At 44.1% G+C, this 21,023-nt stretch overlaps 1 protein-coding gene across 6 annotated transcripts; it reads right to left on the bottom strand.

Annotated features, from left to right (window-relative positions):
- Window positions 1-1,443: 1,443 nt before the first annotated feature.
- Window positions 1,444-20,918, bottom strand: FAM50A (family with sequence similarity 50 member A). Of its 6 annotated transcripts, XM_078147915.1 has the most exons (14): window positions 20,698-20,918; window positions 7,442-7,526; window positions 7,255-7,354; window positions 6,380-6,573; window positions 5,771-5,839; window positions 5,543-5,619; window positions 5,132-5,198; window positions 4,767-4,828; window positions 4,224-4,300; window positions 3,781-3,835; window positions 2,845-2,893; window positions 2,563-2,633; window positions 2,290-2,400; window positions 1,444-1,821 (listed from the first exon to the last, which is right to left on the bottom strand). In XM_078147915.1, exons 1-14 carry the CDS (start codon window positions 20,806-20,808, stop codon window positions 1,813-1,815), a joined length of 1,137 nt encoding a protein of 378 aa, XP_078004041.1. In that variant the 5' UTR covers window positions 20,809-20,918; the 3' UTR covers window positions 1,444-1,812. The 6 variants fall into 6 exon arrangements, with proteins under 6 accessions (XP_078004041.1, XP_020831273.1, XP_078004040.1 ...); XM_020975614.2 differs by having other exon boundaries at window positions 1,444-2,400; window positions 6,431-6,573; XM_078147914.1 differs by having other exon boundaries at window positions 1,444-2,400.
- Window positions 20,919-21,023: the final 105 nt, after the last annotated feature.

Consider the following 21,023-nt stretch of genomic DNA (forward strand, 5'->3'; position numbering starts at 1 on the left):
GAATTTAGAGAAACGTGAGAAGATCTGTATTAATTAATGCAGTCAACTAGGTATAACCAGGAGAACAATATACATAATGAACACAGTAACATTAAAGATCACCACAAAGAAGCTAATGCCAACCATTTTTGAAAAATGTCCATCCTCTTTGACCCAATGGTCTGACTACTAGGCACATGCCCCAAGGAAGTCAAAGACAAACAGGTTTTTGTTTTTGTTCACCAAAATCTCCACAGCAGCACTTTCTGTAGTAGCAAAGAACTGGAAACAGAGTAGATGCTCATTGATTGGGGAATGGTCGAACATAGTGTGGTAATTTAATGGAATGGAATATTATTGTACCATAAGAAAGGATGACAACAAATTCAAAGAAACACAAGAAACTTATGGGAATGGCTGCACAGTCAAACAAACAGAACTGAAAAACCAATCAACAAAACATAAATGGAAAGAGAGAAAAAAATGAAGCTGGATAGCCAAATGCTTCTCTTAGAATGACCCAGCTGGGTTCCTAGGGAAGAGCTGAGAAGTGGTGAGCACTGCGCAGACACAGCTGCTGGGTTGGCTGCTTGTACCAAACTCATGGGTTTTTGTTGTTTTCTTTTTAAGTTTTTTTTTTTTAAATATAAGGAATGGTTTTCTGGGTAAGGGGGTAGAGTTATATAGTTAGAAATGAAGGTGATAGAAATACAAAAAGAGAACAAATAATTTTTTTCAAAGGAGCCCACTCAGACTAACTTCAATGACTAATTTTAGTCCAGAACAGATGACAGAACATATTTCCTCCATGCTCCTTTTGGTAGAGAGGTAGGGGGCCATGGGAACAGACTGTTACACACACTGTTAGATGTGGCCACTGGACTGTTTATTTTTCCTTAACTGTTTCTCTCTCCATGTACTTTGGGATCCAGGACACTGGCCTTCTGGCTATTCATGTCTGGGCCTTTTCTTTGGCAGTCCATCTCTCCTGCCTGGAAGGCTCTCCCTCCTCACCCTCACCTCCTGGCTTTCTTCAATTTTCATCTAAAATCCCACCTTCTCCAGGAAGCCTTTCCCATTCCCCCTTAATGCTAATACCTTCCCTCTGCTGGTGATCTCCCATGTAATCCACCTATGGCTAACAACCTAGTTATTTGCATGTTGTCTCCCCCATCAGACTGTGGGCTCCTCAAGGGCAGAGACAGGCTTTTACCTTTCTTTTTTTTTGTTTTTTGTTTAGGCAATGGGGTTAAGCGACTTGCCCAGGGTCACATAGCTGGTAAGTGGTATGTGTCTGAGGCTGGATTTGAACTCAGGTCCTCCTGACTCCAGGGCAGGTGCTCTATCCACTGTGCCACCTAGCTGCCCCTACCTTTCTTTATATCCCTAGAGCTTACTTAGCTCAGTGCCCCTCTCTTTCCCCCAACTTTACTCAGCCCAGGGCTCAGAACATAGGGGCTCCAGTTCTCACGTAAAAGTTTATTTATTCAAAAATGAGAAACATGTAAATAACAGTTGAATTAGGAAGTAGAAATCCAGGGACCGTTTCTGCCACAGTCCCACCCAGTCTGTGCCGGTCCCAGAATCTGCTTCCCAGTTGGATATGTGGACCTAGGGAACCTAGATACACCTAGAAAACCAGTCGGAAGGGTGAAGCCCCACAATAGGGGAGGGAAGGAGGAGTGAGGGGGAAAGGAAGGATGTCTGGAGGCAGCTGCTAACTTTCTCTGTCAGGCTTAACAAACGAGAAAGAGTGGTGGGTGGGTGGGTGGGTGGGGATGGAGAAGAGGTGAGGTGAAATGAAAAAGATCACATGCTGTCTCTTACAGGTGCTCATCGGATCTTTGTGAGGTTTAGGGAGGAGGGTGGTGAAATAGAGGCATGGGAGAAACAGCCAGGTAGAGGAGGAATGAGGCAAGTTAAAGAATGGGGGGGGAGAAAAAACAAATCATTAATATAGTTCAGACCTCAGAATTGCACCTTGTTTTCTTATGGGGCTGTGGAGGATTGAGTGTAGGCTGGGGGTGGGGAGCAATGTATAGGCATATGTCCAGAGATGGGAAAAGCAACCAGGAGGGCTAGAAATGGCTGTGGTTGGGGTTGAAAGGGTCTTGTGCCTAGTAGCTGCCACCTGGGCCTTGCCCAATACCTCCTCCAAGCCCCTAAACTGCCCTTCAGGGTGGCAATGCCAGCCTAAGCAACGATGAGTGGCTCACAACAGGGCATTGCTTAGCAGCTCCCACTTGCCCTCAGAAGGTCCCGAATCTCCCCCCACCCTTCCATCCTTGCCCTAAACTTCTAGCCCCTCACCGTGTACTTGTCCCACTTTTTCTCTGGGTCATAGGGCTCCCAGCGGCTGGCTGGGAAAATATGCTTGTTCTTTTCATACCATCTCCTTAGCACCACCTTTCCTGCATGTGACTAAGAGGAAAAGGTCCCATTGAGATCTTACTCTGATTCCCCAACTCCCCACTTAAGCCCCACTCTCTGGATGCTTCATCCATAGCTTTCAAGAGACATCCCCCTCCCAAGTCCTAGCTACCCATCAACCCCCAAAGCTCTTCCCTGGCACTGCCCACCCACCTCATCCTTCTCTACTGTGGCATCACTGAGCAGTCGAACATCATCATGGACATCAAAGTTAAAGAGTGGGCCTGGTGGGAAACAGCAGCTGAAGTCAGGTTCTTCCTTTGCCTATAAGGCACAGGCCTCAAAGCAGGGCTGGGAGGGGAATTTGTTTCCTTTGGCCAGTACCCAGCGGCAGAAGCCATGGCTTAGGATGCAAAACTGAGCCCCATCTTCAGCAGCCCAGGGGCTCAGAGCACCCAAAGGACCCAGAGTTGCCACCTCTGTGGGCTCACTCACCACTTTTTCCTCTGGCTTTGGTGATGATGAAGTAATAGAAGCTGTGATGCTGGAAGCCAACAAGAAGGGAGCAAGGGGTCATTGAACCATCTGGCAGAGGTGAGGGTGGGAAGCAGGGCCCACAGGATAGAACGGCAGGTAGTTCCTCCTCACATACACGAACCAGTCACCTGCTAAGCCCAGCCAGCATTCCCTACCCAACATCCCCTGGCATGTTCTCAAGGAAGGGAGATCTGTTAAGGGGCCATATGGTACCACTGAAAGGGCACTGGACTAGCTTTTGAAAACTCTTTGAGGGCAGGGACTGTCTTTTGCTTCTTTTCTATGCCTAGACCTTGCACAGTGCCTGGCAAACAGCAGGGGCTCAATCAATGTTTACTGACTGGCTGAGACCTGGATCTCAGTTCTGGTTCTGCTACTTAACTAGCTATAAGACCTTGGACAAATCACAAGCTTTCTGTTTCTAATCTGTAAATTGCAAAGAATTCCTACCTTGACTGTAAAGATCCAATGACATTTTACTGAATATAGAGAAAGTTCACGAATGTGCACTTTCAACCATAAAAGGCTAGACCAGGCCTGCACAACTTGCAGCCCAAGGGCTACTTGTGGCATGCAAAAGGCTTTCCAGATTTTTTGTGGGCTGCCGGAAATCTTTTGGTAAGCTGCAGGTTGTACAGGCCGGGGCTAGACAATGTGAGGTGTTATTTTAACATACATTTAGGCCCAACAGCACGAGAAAGGGAAATGTTATCAAAGAAGCAAGCAGCGGACTATTTTAGCAACTGTCCCCTGTTCTAGAGCGGCTATGTTACCATCCTTGGGTTTCCCTGGCCCACATGGTTCCCCCATTGGCTCCTGCTACTCCCCTACCCCACCTCGGGCTATTTCCCATCTTTTGCCCAAAGTCCCCTGGAGCCAAAAGGAGGCACTCACATGAGGTATAATCAGATCCTCCTTGATGTACATGAGCTGCTCCACTCCTGCTGACCTGGGGGTGAGGTAGAGGAAGACAGTCAGAAACGTGTCCAAGGCTTCCCCAGCCTCCTATCCCCTCAGGTTAGAGAAGTCAGACAGCAGGCTGGCTGGAAGGTAGAGGCAGTACTACCATGCTCCCAAATCAATTTCCCACCAGTCTTCCAGAGTACTAGCCTCCTAGCCTACCCAGCTAGACATGCCAAAAGCTAAGCATGTCTTTGGGTTAGACAACAAAGCAAGGCAGGGGAATTGGTTCCAGAGGCCCCTGTTAAAATGCACACGTTACCCAGGACAGAAAGGATAGCTGGGCTCCAGCTCTCTCCCAGAAATGCATTAGCATCACTTAGCAGGTGGGGAGACACAATTGGAGGCACCTTCTCCTGGCCCAGGGCCCAACAGACCTCAGCTCACTGAAGTCTTTCCGCAGGATCTCCAGGGCCTTCTGCAGGAACTGTTGCATTGTGTTCCCCTTCTTCATCTAATGGAGACAGCACGGAAGCCCCAGGAGTCAAAACAATTGGGGAGAGAGAAAGGGATAAAACACTGAGGGTTAACTTTCCAGTGGGCTGGAGATCTTCACTCAGGCCCTCAGGTGCCCTGACAGGCCTTGATCAGAAGGACGAGGAAAGGGATGCAAGAAGTCAGATCTCGTCTCAGAGGGTGAAAGAGCAAAGGAGCAAGAAAGGATTCCCCCTTCTGCCCTTTGCCCTAGCTAGCAGCCCAGGCAAGGGTTGCACCTGTATCCTGGGCATCCTGCAGGGCAGTCACTCACAGACAGTTACGGTCTTTCCTAGTCCAGAATGATTTTCATAACCCTCCCCCTGCTCCTTGCTGACCACTAAGCAATCAGTCTAAAACCAGGGCCTTGCCTGAGCAATGGAACAGCTAAGATAGGATTAAATCTGACCTTGCCCTCAGTTCTCCCAGACAGCACCATTTCCTACCTTTACGGTCCTTTGGTGCCCAGAGCCGTCCCAGTAACTAAATGTGATTCCAATTTCCTCACCTAGAAATGGCAAAATTTTTTCCTCTTAGCTCCAGACTTAGAAGTACCCTGAAATATCTCGGCCTAGATGTTTCTCACCTCCCCCACTCAGGACTGGAGAAAGGCAACTTCCCCATGTGAGCAAAGTCCTCAGGGTTCTTTTAGGGAACCCAGACCAGCCAGCCATCTCTACCACGTTGTGCTCTCCATGAAGACTGGGGGGTGACTCACCCCTACCCCCTACATCCCCCGCCCTCCTCAAGCTTAGTCCCATGGAGGCAGGGATATATATATAATGTTTGTCTGGACGTCCTGATGCCTCACTCTTGATCTTCTCCTGCTTGGCCTCCCATTCCTGCCGAAGTTCCTCTCGGAGCCTATTTTCTTCTTCCTATGGGAGAAAATGGGAAAAGGGAATAGTGTATTATCAGATGTGGTCACTATATGTTTGCTTTTGCTTGTTTTTTTCAAGAGGAAGGGTTTAATTTGGGGAGTGAGTGCGAGTGTGTGTGTATGTGTACGTGTGTGTGTGTAAAGACAGAAGCGATTGATAAAATGTACTTTAAAAAGAAAAAAAGGGAGCCTGGCCCATTGAGTGACAATTCTCCTTCCTCAACATACCAAGGCTCTCCTATCATCAATACCCTGAAGTTAGACAATTTGTTCTGTGGGACACACTTCATACACAAGCTTCCCTACTCAAGGGGAACTTGGGAATAGCTGGGTTGTCTTTACCTCTCGGTCACGGTCAGGAAGAAAGCTTGTGTCTACATCTGGGTTTTTCCCTAATTTTCTCTTCTTTGAAGGGATCTCTGTAGGCAAACCGATATATGTCACCAATGCCAGGTGCCAATCTGATTCAGTCTACCCCTGATTCTCCAACCCTCCAGCACAATCCTTGATGACCCAAGTTCCACAATACATGTTGACAAAGACTATATGCTATTTATATGTCTTCCTTACCTTCTCCATTTAGACTGTTAACTCTCTGAAGGTAGGAACCATGTTTGTTCTTGTTCATGTCTACATTGCCTATGGGATACAGCCCAACCTCCTTAGCCACACAATGATGACCCTCCACTACCTGTCCCCAATATGCCCTTCTGGCCTGACCTTCTTAGCACTCTCCTATAGTCTGGTCAAATGGTTCACATCTTAGGCATATTTTTTGTTTTTGCTGTTTTTGCTCACAGCCCCAGGAGAGTCCTCCCTGTCTTTTCTGCCTAACTAAATTCTAGCAGTCTTTTAAGATCCAATTCAACTATGAAGTCTTCCCTTGACTACCCCAGCTGGAACCCAACCCACACCATTTGTTTGGCAATCAATCACACTGCTTTATCTTAAACTATTATTCCAACTTTTGTAATGCTAGCTCATTTCTCAAAGGGATGAGTCCTGTCCACTCAGACTGATTGCTCCAAGAGGGCAGGGCCTAAGTTCAGATATGTGCTTTGATTCGATTTACTTCTTGACTTTAGAGCCTGCTTCTCTTCTCTCTCTCAGTAAGGACTTGCTCAGCTCTCCCTCTCTGGGCATCTGCCTGTTCCAACCTCCCATCTCTCCTGCTCTCACCTTCCCGTTCTAGATCTTCCTCCTCCATATCTTCCTCTTCTTCTTCCTCACCTTCCCGTTCTCGATCTTCCTCTTCCATATCTTCCTCTTTTTCTTCCTCAGGCTCCTCTTCCTCATCCAAGGTGAAGGATAGGTTAGACATCTTCCACTTCTCTTCCTTCTTGTGCTCCTTTTCTGGAAGTTTCTCTAACTTTCTAGAGGGGTGTGTGCCAAGCCTCAGCCAGTGGCCTCCATGTTACCCCTCCCTTTGCCCACCTCTCTCAGGCCTGACAGAACCTTCTCTTGCAGAACTCCAGCAGAGAATTCTTGGGCAGCTATTTGCATCAAAACTGTGATAAGGGATGATGTGGGGAGCTAGAATTGGGAGCTATTGATCTTTCAAAGTAGAATTTACTCATAAGAGGAAAGGAGAAAGATTGGCCAACAGGTATACTCTAAATATAAGAGATTGAATGCCAAAAGTTAATTTTTCTTTTTCTTTTTTTTTCTTTTAGGCAATTGGGGTTAAGTGACTTGCTCAAGGTCATACAGCTAGGAAGTGTCAAGTGTTTGGTCTGAGGCCAGATTTGAACTCAGGTCCTCCTGACTTCCAGGCCGTGCTCTATTCACTGCGCCACCTAGCTGCCCCCAAAAGTTAATTTTTCAAGGCCTAAGGTGTATTAACTAAAGCTGTATAAACCTGTCCCACAGGAAGGAAAATTGTCCCCTTAAGAGAGAGCTCTGAATTCTGGGCAACCCTAACACTTGGTGGTAGCACATTGCTCCTGTGCTAAGGTAGAGTCCCCTATCCTGCCCCTGGTGGGCAGCTGAGGTCTGTCTTCCTCTCTCCCTCCCCCACCCACAGTAGCCTATGTGAGGAAGGCCAGGACACCTACAGATGAAGTTGTTTGGACTGTTCCTTTTTAGCCAGCTGCTTTTCCCGCTCCTTCACCAGTGCTTCCTGCTTGGCCTTCATGTCATTCAGGGTTACAAGACCTGGTAGATGAGGGAGGCTGGTAAGGACAGGGCTGAGGTGATGGGGAATGACAGGCTAGATAGAGCAACAGAACATTCCCTACTTACCCACAGTGCTGGACTTGAGCTCAGCCTCTACTGCGTCATAATAAGCTGAGAACTTCTTGTCAATGTTTGACTTCGTGATGTTCTCCTGCAAGAGTGGAGGGAAGCAGAGGCAGTCAAGAATACCAGAGAGAACTCTGGGAAGGTGGCAGAGGGATTAATGGAATCAAGACAGTGAAGGAAGTTCTCATTTCAACTCTGCCACTGACCTGTTTGGGAACTCTGGACAAGTCCTTTTCCTTCTAGGGAGCTCAATTTCTTTCTCTGCAAATTTGATGGGGTGCTTGGGTGCCATGCTTGGACCCTAATTTCTCCCTGGCCTCAGAAACACTATCCCTGGCAGTTTCCCTCCAGCCCAAGGACCCTATCTCTGGCAATAACTCACGAGTGGGCCCAGTGAGGCAAACTATCTCTCCCTGTTACAAGAGCAAGCTGACCTCTGTAGAATTTCCCTCATATGAACAGGACTATCTTGTACCAGCAGAACTATCACGTACTGATGCCCATAGTTACCGTATAGAATCCAGAGGTCAAGCTGTAGACGTCAACTCCTGAAGCTATCGTTTCAGCCATAACAGACTAAAAATATACCCTTTAGGAACTCTCTCTTCTACCCCCTCCCCAAGGTTTCCAGTAGTGAATGATGTAGTTGTATGTTATCACCTAATTAGCATACTTGGCACATAATTCACTACTTTTCCTATATAACCTTTATCATCATTCCTGCTAGGTTGCAAGTTCCCTAAGGAGCTCTGCCCACCATGGCAGGTTCCTTAAGAATCCTTGCCTGCGTTATAGCCTAACAATAAATCTTTGCTCCCCTGACTCAAAGAATGCTCCAGTCTGTGAATTCATTCCAGATGACCCTGTCCTATACTCCAGTCTTTGAGGGGTCTAAACCTCTCAGAGCGCACCAAAATGATGGCCCCAGACTCTATTATTGCCTTCCCGCCCCCCTGATTCTAACCCCTGACTGTCCTTGTTTCTGCCTCAGAAGAATGTACACTAGATCATCCCAGGGAACAATAGCCCTCTTTCCTCCTGGAAATTGCTGTGAGGGAAGAGGGTAGGATGTGCGAAGACTTTAAGCCTAACTCTGGAGCCTCTGGCCTGCCCAATCTCCACCAAATGCTACTTCTTGAGGCCTTTTGGTCCCCTTGTGTGTCCTATACACACACTCCAGCGAAGTGGGGTCAGGGAGGAGGAAAGGGGGGCAGAGACCAAAGGCAACTAGCCCTTGTCCAGTTGCCTGGTTCTGGTGATTCTATCTCCAAAACACCTGCAAAATCCATCTTCTCCCCTCTAAGCCAGGAAGCACCCCCAGACTTGAGGCCCTCATCCCCCTCCATAGAATGTAACTCTTATTTTGGCTAGGTATCTCCAGCACTGAGCACAGGGCCTGGAACACAGCAGGTGCTGAAGAAATGCTTGTTGACTGACTGATCAGTTCTTACCTGGATTACTGAACTTGCTTCCTAACTATTTTCCTTGCCTTCATCTTCCACACACCTGCCCAATGACTACGTCGAAAGCCTAGTTCTGATCACGTGCACTTTCATGCTCAAAAATCTCCAATGGCTCCCTATTCCCTCTAGAATAAAATGGGAATTCCTTGGTCTATCACTTAACCCCTACCCAAACTTATTTCCCATCATCCCCCACCCCCAGTCCAGACAAACTGAACTAGTTGTTCCTAGAACTCCCTGTCCCAGCTCTGTGCCTTTGACATAGCTGGAACAGACTCTCTTCTCATTCCTGCTTCTTAGACTCCTCAGTTTCCTTCCAAGCTCTACCTGCACTGGGAAGCCTTTTCTAATCTCCCCCCCCCCACCCTTATTTCTCCTTCTGCAAGTTATCTTATATTTACTTATCTGTGTATGTTCCAGAGAGGTAGCAGTGTAGTGCTGACAGAGTGCTGGACTTGGAATTAGGAAGATCGGGCTTCGAATCTTGCTTTTCATACTTACTAGCTATGTGAGTACGGACTAGTCAGTTAAGCTCTCTAAGCCTCAGTTTTCTAATGTGTAAGATAACAATAATGATCCCTGGAGTCCTTGGGCCTCACTAGATTGTTGTGTTGGCTTGAATGAGCAGATTCATGTAAAGAGCTTTGTCCATTAGGATTATTAAGTTACAAGGCTTTGTTTGTGTCCAGCAATGTCTGTCTGTGATCTGAGAGAGACTTGGCCATGGGGTGATTGAGTGACATATCCCACAAACATTATCTATTAGATGATGGCCTATGACCTGTGTCATTGGAAGGAGTGACCATACTGGCAAAACTCGATTTCATGGGTTGATTTTTTCTGTTAATCTTGCTGACAAGTAGAGATAAATTAAGTGTTGAATACAATTTTCAGAATTAATGAACCTTAATAGAAACATATACTAGAAACTGACATGAAATGTATAGTAGACTAAATACCTCAAGTGGAAATCATGAATATTTTTTTAATATAAATTTATTTATTTTTAGTTTTCAACATTCACTCCCACAAATTTTTGAATTCCAAATTTTCACCCCATCTCCCCCTCCCCCACCCCAAGATGGCATGCATTCTGAATATCCCTTCCCCTAGTCTGTCCTCTCTTCTAACTCTCTCCCCTTCTCTTATCTCCTTCCCCTTCTATTTTCCTGTAGGGCAGGATAGACTTCTGTACCCCATTTCCTGTATTTCTTATTTCCCAGTAGCATGTGAAAACATTTTTTTAAACATGTTTTTAAAACTTTAGGTTTCAAATTTTCTCTCTTCCTCCCTCCCCACCCACCCTCATTGAAAAGGCAAGCAACTCAATATAGGTTGTACATGTGCAGTTATGCAAAACACGTCCATAGTACACATGTTGTGAAAAACTAACTCTATTTCCCTTAATCCTATCCTGCCCTCCCATTTATTCTATTCTTTCTTTTGACCCTGTCCCTCCTCAGAAGTATTTGCTTCTGATTGCTTATTCCCTTTCCCAATCTGCCCTCCTCTCTATCATCCCCCTGCTCTCTTGTCCCCTTCTCCCCCTATTTTCCTGTAGGGTAAGACAGATTTCCATACCCAATTGAATGTGTATGTTATTCCCTCCTTAAGCCAAATCCTATGAGAATAAGATTCACTCATTCCCTCTCACCTTCCCCTGTTTCCCCTCCACTGTAAGAGACTTTTCTTTTCTGTTTTTTTTTGTGAGATAATTTACCCCATTCTACCTCTCCCTTTCTTCTTCTCTGAGTATAATCCTCTCTCATCCCTTAATTTTATTCTCCAGATATGACCCCTTAATCTTCAACTCACCCTGTGCCCTCTATCTATCTATCTACATATACATACATATAATTTTTTTCCTTCAACTACCCTAATACTGACAAAGGTCTCATGAGTTATAAATATCATCTTTCCATGCAGGAATGTAAACAGTTCAATCTTAATAAGTCTCTTATGATTTCTCTTTCCTGTTTACCTCTTCATGTTCCACTGAGTCCTGTATTTGAAAGTCAAATTTTCTATTCAGCTCTGGTCTTTTCATCAAATGCTTGAAAGTCCTCTATTTCACTGAATGACCATTTTTTCCCCTGAAGGATTATACTCAGTTTTGCTGGGTAGGTGATTCTTGGTTGTAATCCTATCTCCTTTGCCCTCCGGAATATTATATTCCATGCCCTGTGGTCCTTTAATGTAGAAGCTGCTAAATCTTGTGTTATCCTGATTGTGTTTCCACAGTACTTGAATTGTTTCCTTCTGGCAGCTTGTAATATTTTCTCCTTGACCTGGGAACTCTGGAATTTGGCTATAATATTCCTAGGAGTTTTCCTTTGGGGATCTCTTCAGGAGGAGATCTGTGGATTCTTTCAATTTCTATTTTGCCCTCTGGTTCTAATATCAGGGCAGTTTTTCTTGATAATTTCTTGAAAGATGATGTCTAGGCTCTTTTTTTGATCATGGCTTTCAGATAGTCCAATAATTTTTAAATTCTCTCTCCTGGATCTATTTTCCAGGTCAGTTGTTTTTCCAATGAGATATTTCACATTGTTTTCTAATTTTTCATTCTTTTGGATTTGTTTACTGTGTCTGATTTCTCATAAAGCCACTATCTTCCAATTTCTCTATTCTAATTTTTAAGGAAGTATTTTCTTCAGTAATCTTTTGGACTTCCTTTTCCATTTGGCCAATTTTTCTTTTTAGGGCATTTTTCTCCTCATTGGCTTTTTGGACCTCTTTTGCCATTTGGGTTAGGCTATTTTTTAAGGTGTTATTTTCTTCAGTATTTTTTTGGGTCTCCTTTAGCAAGCTGTTGACTTGTTTTTTGATTTTCTTGCATCACTCTCAGTTTTTCCTCTACTTCCCTTACTTGCTTCTCAAAATCCCTTTTGAGCTCTTCCAAGGCCTGGGACTGATTCATATTTTTCTTGGAGGCTTTGGATGTAGGAGCTTTGACTTTGTTGTCTTCTTCTGGTTGTATATTTTGATCTTCTTTTTCACCAAAGTAAGATTATAGTCTGACTCTTTTTGTGCTGCTTGCTCGTGATCCCAGCCAATTACTTGAGTTTTAAACTCTTTGTTAAGGTAAGAGTCTGCTTCCAATGTGGAGAATGTACTGTCCCAAGCTTCAGGGGTTTGTATAGCTGTTTTCAGAGATACTTGTAGGGATCTGTAAATTTTCAGTTCTTCCAAGGTGGTATGATAAGGGGCGAGGTGTTTACTCCTTTCCTGGCCTGTGACCACAAGTATTTCTTTCTGTCCTGTAACTGTGAGGAAGGGTACCTCTCCACAGCCACTCCAAGCTCCACCAGCTAGCTCCTCCTCACCCCAGCACTGCCGCCCAGAACTGTGACCCAGATCCACACAGGGCAAAGCAAGAGATTCCTGCCTCAGCACTGGCAAAGAGATCCCTGCAGTCCCTCTCTGATCAGCCACTGGATTCCCCTCAGTCTGTGGGCCGGAAGCTCGGAAGCAGCTCCAGGGCCACGCTCTTGGGGAATGGAACTGAAACCCCACCTTCCTGTCTCAGCACTGACAGAAACAGACTTTTCCCATTGACCTTCTAAGTTGTCTTTGGCATTCGTGGATTGAGGAGTCTGGAAACCTCCACAGCTGCCCACGATTCAGTCCTCTGAGTCCTGCTCCAGGTTTGCTGCGGCCTGCGTGCCCACACTGCGCTGCTCTGCGCTCCCAGCCCGGCGCGATACACCCTTCTGATCAATCATCCAGGTTTTCTTGGGCTGGAAATTTGTTTCACTCTGTCTTTTTGTGGGTTCTGCTGCTTCAGAATTTGTTTAGAGCCATTTTTTATGAGTATTTGGAGTGGTTTGGAGGAGAGCTCAACAAGTCACTGCTTTCATTCTGCCATCTTGGCTCTGCCCCCCAAAATCATGAATATTTTTAAAGCATCTAGACCCAGTGATACCCTTCCTACAATCAAGAATACTTTTAATACTGAATCATGATATTCCTGCTGACTCAGGGGAACCCATCTTGTGCCCCATTTACTCCAGTCTCAATAAAGGATCGATTAAAATGTTGTAAGAATACAGCCCTCTAATTAATGAAGAGAAATGCAAAGGAAGGCAGCCTAGCCCTACCAGACCTTAAATTGTTTTATAAAGAAGTGATCATCAAAACTACTTGGTACTGTCTAAGAAATAAAGTGGTGAAACAGTGGAATAGGTTAGGTATGCAAGACACAATAGTCAATGACCATAGCAACCTACTATTTGATAAACCCAAACACTTCAGCTTCTGGGATAAGAAGTCACTATTTAACAAAAACTGCTGGGAAAACAAAAATAGTAATGGCAGAAACTAGGCATAGATCAACCTCTTACACTCTATACCAAGATAAAGCCAAATTGGGCACATGACTTAGATATAAAGGCTGATACTATAAGCAAACTAGGAGAGCAAGGAATAGTTTGCCTGTCAGATCTATGGAGAAGGGAAGAATGTATGATCAAATAAGAGACAGAGAACATTATGAAATGCAAAATGGATGATTCTGATTACATTAAATTGAAAAGTTTTTGCACAAAGCCAATACAACCAAGATTAGAAGGGAAGCAGAATGCTGGGAAATAATTTTTACAGCTAGTGTCTCTGATAAAGGTCTAATTTCTAAAATATATAGAGAACTGAGTCACATTTATAATACAAGTCATTCTCCAACTGATAAATGGTCAGAGGATATGAACAGGCACTTTTCAGAGGAAGAAATTAAAGCTATCTATAGTCACAGAAAAAAATGCTCTAAATCACTATTGATTAGAGAAATGCAAACCAAAACAACTCTGGGGTACCACATCACATCTATCAGATTGGCTACCATGACAAAAAAGAAAATGATAAATGTTGGGGCAGCTAGGTGGTGCAGTGGATAGAGCACCAGCCTTGGAGTTAGGAGGACCTCAGTTCAAATCCAGCCTCAGACACATAACACTCACTAGCTGTGTAACCATGGGCAAGTCACTTAAACCTGATTGCCTCACCAAAAAAAAAAAAAAAAGAAGGGGGGGTACCCAAGCCAGGTGGCGCAGTGGATAGAGCACCAGCTCTGAAGTCAGGAGGACCTGAGTTCAAATCTGGACTCAGACCAAACACTTGGCACTTACTAGCTGTGTAACCCCGTGCAAGTCACTTAACCCAATTGCCTAAAAACAAAAACAAACAAAAAAAAAGGATAAATGTTAGAGAAGATGTGGGAAAATTGGAACACTAATACATTGTTGGTGGAGTTGTGAATGTTTCTAACCATTCTGGAGAGCAATTTGGAACTATTCCCAAAGGGCAACCAGCAATACCACTTCTAGATCTGTATCCCAAAGAGATCATAAAAAAGGGAAAAGGACCCACATATACAAAAACATTTATAGCAGCTCTTTCTATGGTGGCAAAGAATTGGAAATTGAGGGGATGGCCAGCAATTGGGGAATGGCTGAACAAGTTGTGGTACATGAATGTAATGGAATACTATTGTGCTACAAGAAATGATGAGCAATTTAGAACTTTGTCCCAAGGGCTATCAAACTCTGCATAATACCCTTTGACCCAGAAACGCCACTACTAGTTTTGTACCCCAAAGAGATCAAAGGAAAAGGACCTATACGTACAAAATATTTAAAGCAGCTCTTTTTGTAGAGTTGGAAATTGAGGAAATTGCCCGTCAAATGGAGAATGGCTGAACAAGTTGTGGTATATGATTGTGATGGAATACTATTGTGTTCTAAGAAATGATGAGCAAACTTACTAGCTGTGTGACCCTGGGCAAGTCACTTAACCCCAATTGCCTAAAAAAGAAAGGGGGAAAAAAAAAAGAAATGATGAGCAAGATGCTTTCAGAAAAGCCTGGGAAGATTTACATGAACTGATACAGTGAAATGAGCAGAACCAGGAGAACAATTTACACAGTAACAGCAATACTGTAGAATGATCAACTGTGAATGAACTAGCTACTCTGATCAATACAATGATCTAAGACAATTCCAAATAAAATGCTATCTACCTCCAGAGAGACAACTGATGAACTCTGAGTACATATTGAAGTATAATTTTTTCCACTTTATTTTTTATTTTTATTTTTTTGCAACATGGCTAATATGGAAATATGTTTTGCAGGATTTCACATGTGTAATCAATATCAAAGTGCTGGCTTTCTCAAGGGGTAGGGAAGGGGCTGGAGGGAGAGAGAGAATCTGGAGCTTGAAATTAAAAAAAAGAATGCTTAAAAATAAACAAATAATTTTTTTTTAAAGAAAGGGGGGGAAATATTGTATCTAAAAAAAAAAACACCCAAAGGGGCAGATTTTTTTTTAAAGAATTTTTTTAAAAAAAATATTTTATTTTTTTCTAATTACATATAAAAGCAAATTTTAACTTTTTTTTTTTAATTTTGAGTTCCAAATTGTCTTCCTTCCTCCATCCACTCCTGAGAGGGTAAGCAATTTGATATAAGTTATGCATGTGCAGTCATGCAAAACATATTTCAATATTAGTAATGTAAAAGAAAATACAGACCAAAAAAAAAACACCCCAAGAAAAATAAAGTAAAAAAAAAAAGTATGTTTCAATCTGCATTCAGACTCCAACAGTTATTTCTCTGGAGGTGGAGAGCATTTTTCATTACAAATACTTTGGAATTGTTTTGGATCACTGTATTGCTGAGAGAATAGCTAAGTCCACTGTACAATATTGCTGTTACTGTGTACAATGTTCTGGTTTTGCTCACTTCACTTTGCATCAGTTCATTTAAGTCTCCAAGTTTTTCTGAAAGCATCCTGCTCATCAATCACTTCTTAAGGCCCAATAGTATTCTATCACAATCACACACCACAACTTGTTCAGCCATTCCCCCAACTGATGGACATCCTCTCAGTTTCCAATTCTTTGCTACCATAAAACAAGCTGCTATAAATATTTTTGTACAAATAGGTCCTTTTCCCTTTTTTTAAATCTCTTTGGAATACAGACCTAGTAGTGGTATTGCTGCTTCAAAGGATATGTACAGTTTGATAGTTCTTTGGGCATAATTCCAAATCACTCTCCAGAATGGTTGGACCAGTACAGTGCATCAGTGTCCCAATTTTCCCACATCCCCTCCAACATTTGTCATTTTCCTATTAGCCAATCTGATAGGTATGAGGTGGTACCTCAGAGCTGCTGTAATGTGTTTTTCTCTAATTAATAGTGACTTAACAGCATCTTTTTTCATATGACTTTGATTTCTTCCACTGAAAACTGCCTGCTCATATCCTTTGACCATTTATCAATTCGGGAATGACTTATTCTTATCAATTTGACTCAGTTCTCCATTTATTTGAGAAAAAAGGCCTTTATCAGAAACTTGCTATAAAACTCTGCCCCCCCCCTGCAGGTTTCTGCTTTCCTTCTAATCTTGGCTTAACTTGGCTTAACTGGTTTTGCTTGTGCAAAAATCTTTTAATTTAATGTAAACAAAATTATTCATTTTATATCCTGTAATGCGCTCTCATTTGGTCATAGATTCTTCCCTTAGCCACAGATCTGACAAGTAAACTACTCCATGCTCCCCTAATTTGTTTATGGTACCACCCTGTATGTCTAAATCACGTACCCATTTTGACCTTATCTTGGTATATGATGTAAGATATTGGTCTATACCTAGTTTCTACCATAGTGCTTTCCATTTTTCCCAGAAGTTTTTGTCAAATAGTGAGTTCCTGTCCCCAAAGTCATCCACTACTATATATTATGCACCTAATCTATTCCACTGATCCAGCACTCAATTTCTTGGCCAGTACCAGATTGTTTTGATGATTATTGCTTTGTAAAACGATTTGGGATCTGGTATGACTAGGCCACCTTCTTTCACATTTTGTTTCCCATTGATATTCTTGAACTTTTTTCTTCCAGATGAATTGTTATTTTTTCTAGCTTTATAAAATAATTTTTTGGTAGTTTGATTACTATGGCATTGAATAGATTAATTTAGGCAGAATTATCATTTTTATCATATTAGCTCAGATTACTCATGAGTAATTACTATTTTCCCAATTATTTAGAGCTGACTTTATTTGTGTGTTTTATAATTATGTTCATATAGTTCCTAGGTTTGTCTCAGCAGGTAGACTCCCAAGTATTTTATACTGTCTATAGTTACTTTAAATGGAATTTATCTATCTCTTGCCGCTGGACTTTGTTGGTAATATAGAAATGCTAATAATTTATGTGGGTTTATTTCATATCTTGCAACTCTGTTGAAGTTGTTAATTTTTTCAACTAGTTTTTTAGTTGATTCTCTGGGATTCTCTAAGTATACCATCATGTCATCTGCAAAGAGGGATAGTTTTGTTTCCTCACTGCCTATTCTAATTCCTTCAGTTTCTTTTTCTTCTCTTATTGCTAAAGCTAACATTTCTAGTACAATAATGAATAACAGTGGTGATAATGGGCATCCTTGCTTCACCCCTGACAGAGGGGCACATTTTAACCACTGTTTTTAATGCATCACACAAACACAGTTATGTCCCAAAGGAGTGGCAGTCATCTCTATTTTAATTTACAAAAAAGGTAATAAGGAACCTGCCCAACTGAATGGAAATTTTGGTTTTGGAGACAAAAATTGTTGTTGATGTGGGGCACCAAATGAAACACTCCTACACATGCCCTCTACCACTGTGGCCCTCAACTGAGTGGGGCTATTACCTGATGGTACAATGCTACTTCAAACAGACTTGCTCAAGCTATCAAAGTGCCAGGAAACATTGAGATTTGGGTAAATTCAACAGTTCCACGATTGGGAGAGGCCTTAAGAAAAGAATTAGACAGTAAGAACTGTACCATCACTATCATTACTACCATACCCTTTGAAAATAGATTCTTTGTCTTCCAAATAGCCAGGGGCTGGCAAAACTGAGAAATATTTGATAGTCTGTCAGCCTCTGGTTTAGTAAGATGACCTGACAGTGAGGACCCTAGGAGAATGGGATCCCTCTAATAACATTGTGTTATTTAAATTAAAAATCAGTCCAAGGCTAGCCTTATGGGATGGGATCAGATGGAGCAGGGACATGTACACTGAACATATAACAGAATTAGGCAATACTCAGAATGAGCTCTTGAGAAGAATATAGCGAGAAGCAACTGATTCTTTATTAATTCATATATAATGTATGTTTCTTTGTAATCCATTTCAATTGGAATTGTACAATGTAATGTTTACTTCTTTAAATTTTATACCTTACTTCTAATATTGCCAAGTATGTAATCATTTATCCCTGTGAAATGGAATATGTGATCCAAAGTGCCTGTAAGTCTGTTTGATTTCACATTCGTCGAATAAAGTAAAAATATCTGTTGTAGAATTTCATCGATGGGCAGCAGCAGCCTAAGGCCACCTGACCCAAGCCCGACCTGAAGAATCCCCTCTATGACAGCCCTAGTAAGTGGTTATCCTGCCTTTGCTTTGAGATCACTTTAATGCTGAAGCCAGAGGCATAGCTGTGGAATTGGGAAACATAATGTACTAGAATAGAAATACCAGTAAGATGTGGTTTTCTAAGTCAATCTGCAGCCAGGCTCATTTGAGTCTGATGCTCCTGCTCTAACGCATAGGAAGGTGTTCCTTACATCAAGCCTAAATGTATCTCTTCACAACTCCCACCTATTGCTCCCAGTACAAGTGAAATCCTTCTTGCTTTGTACTTGAAGATAACTATCATATCCATTCCATCCTACCAGTCCCCAAGTCTTCTCCAAGTTAAACAGGCTCAGTTTTTTCAACAGCACGTACTTGAGGCCTCTCACGGTCCTGGTTGCCTTCCTCTGGACAGTTTCTTAGCCATCAGCCCTGCCTTGAAAGAGGCCATGGCCATAGGGAATGGTGCAGTACTTAACCTTTTAAGTGACTTTGGAAAGCCACTCTGGGAGTCCACTAAACAGACAGGGGAGTGAATGCCAATTTCCACAGCCCATCTCATCTAGCCAGCACCAGTCAGGCTCAACAGTGCACCCTGGCCATTTTTTTTTTGCCAAATACAATGCTTCCAAACCTGGGGTATTCTGCACCCTTCCTTCTTCCCACCTCCTTCTCTGGGAGCTGGAATCAAATCAATATTGTCATTGCTATGAGAAAGGGAATATAAATCACCTCCCCTAGTATTCCAATCAGCTTATGATTCCCAAGTCAGAACCATCCTGTTTGGCTGCAATTGTTCCATAGAGTAGTCTCCCCCATTAGAATGTAAACTCCTTAAGGGTGGAGATTGTCTCACTCTTTACCTTCCTGCCCCCTCCCCCCAACATAAATTCCTTAAAGGCAGGAATTGTTTCTTTTTGTCCTCACATCCCTAGACCAGCACAAGGCTTTGCCCATAGTAGATATTTTAAACAATTTTGTGAAATAGACTGGACTAGAGAGATGGGAGTGGGGAGGGTTATGCATAGGCATTGTTCTTGGACCTCACTGCCAGCACTGAGGACTTGGTTACTTCAATACAGTGTAGTAGATAAATACTGTATAAAAGTTTTCCTAGTTCTGGTATTAAGGGTATCTCCAAATACAGTGGAAATAGACTCTCTATTAGCTAAACACCTGAGCCACATCACAAAGGGAATGCAGAGAGAATGAGAGCCAGAGCCCAGGCCCAAAGAGGGAAGGGCTACTTCCACAGGGATACATGGACTTCAGTTCCCTGGAGGAGAAGCCTGAACATCTGTGAGGCCTCTCCTGGCTATCAGGAGAGGAAGACACCATACGGCCCTGGAGATTGTAGTGATGAAATCCCGGGCCAATGGAGAAGTTCTTGGACAATCAAGCAGAGGAATTATGGGACCAGGTGTCTTGGATACAGGAGGAAGAATTTCATGAGCCAAGGGAGACAGATAATAAAAAGAGCTGGCAATTATACTGCACTTTAAGGTTTACAACCTGGTAACCACCCTGGGAGTAGCTGCTATTCCAGAGGAGGAAACTATGGCAGGCAGAAGTTAACGACCCGTCCAACATCACTGCGGCTACTAGGTGTCTGCCTGGTTACTCAGCTCTTGCCTCCTGCCTCCAGGGGAAGGGCTCTCTGCTGCCACCTCGCGGGCACGACGTGCAGCCTGGCGTCAAGGCCGTCAAACTCCATAGAACCCGGGGGCTAGGGGCTGAGGGCTGCCGGAGGTGGGGATCCCTGCTGGCCCTCTACTGACTTAGAAAACCACATGCTAACACGATCTCTATTCTACTGTATTCTTTTTTATTTAGTGACATACTTCCCAATAACCCTCTCATTTGGTTCGGCTCCACTCGAAGTAGCGGGAGTTATTCAGATCCTGCAGACTCACGGAAGGCTCCAACTTTGCTTGGTGCTCGGCACTTGCCGTTGCAGGCAAAACAGGTGTCCCGCCAGAGAAGGGAGGGCTGCTTTGGATTTGGCTTTGGGTCGGTTCGTAACGCATCTTTAGACTGGGCCCCGAGGGTACTCGCCATCGCTTGGACAGACCTCAAGTTCCGTCCTCTCCCTAGGGAGGCAGGCAAAGGTGGCAGCCGGGACGGACGCTCAGCCAGATCTTCGGTATCGCCCCTAAGCCCGGTGAGACGGAAGAAGGCCGTAGCGAAGGGGCAGGTGCACCGGGTGGGCCTCCCCAGGTAGAAGAGGGCCCGCGGGCTTCGCGCGTGCAAGCTCAGACTTAGATGCAGAGGCCTGAGCGCCCAGGCTCTCGAGAGCCAAGGCCTCCGTGAGCGGCCAGCTGCCAGCGCGCATGCTCGGGAGACGCCCCGTGCTGCCCAGCGCCTTTCCCGAGGCCTCCCTTCCCTCTCACCTCAGTGATCTTCTGCTTCATCTGCTCCATTTGCTCCCGCTGCTTCTTCCGCTTCTTCATGAGATGAATGGCGCGGCGCACCTCACTGACGGCACCCTTGTATTGAGCCATGGCAGTGGCGGACGGCGGTAGCCTGAACCAGAGGGCTGAGGAAGAAGTCTCCACCGCCTGCGGCCCACAAGCCCGTGATGACGCCGCCGCGTTACCACGTCAGCACCACGTGAGCAGCAGCCTCAGCGCATTTTCGGCTCTCCCTCCCCTCCCCCGTCCTTGGGGGAGCATGTGACGTAACGTGGGCGGGAGCACGGAGGCCCCTCCTCCCCGCC

This window comes from Phascolarctos cinereus, unplaced genomic scaffold (assembly GCF_003287225.1).
Source record: "Phascolarctos cinereus isolate Bilbo 61053 unplaced genomic scaffold, phaCin_HiC Scaffold_8;HRSCAF=390, whole genome shotgun sequence".
NCBI classification, from domain to species: domain Eukaryota; kingdom Metazoa; phylum Chordata; class Mammalia; order Diprotodontia; family Phascolarctidae; genus Phascolarctos; species Phascolarctos cinereus.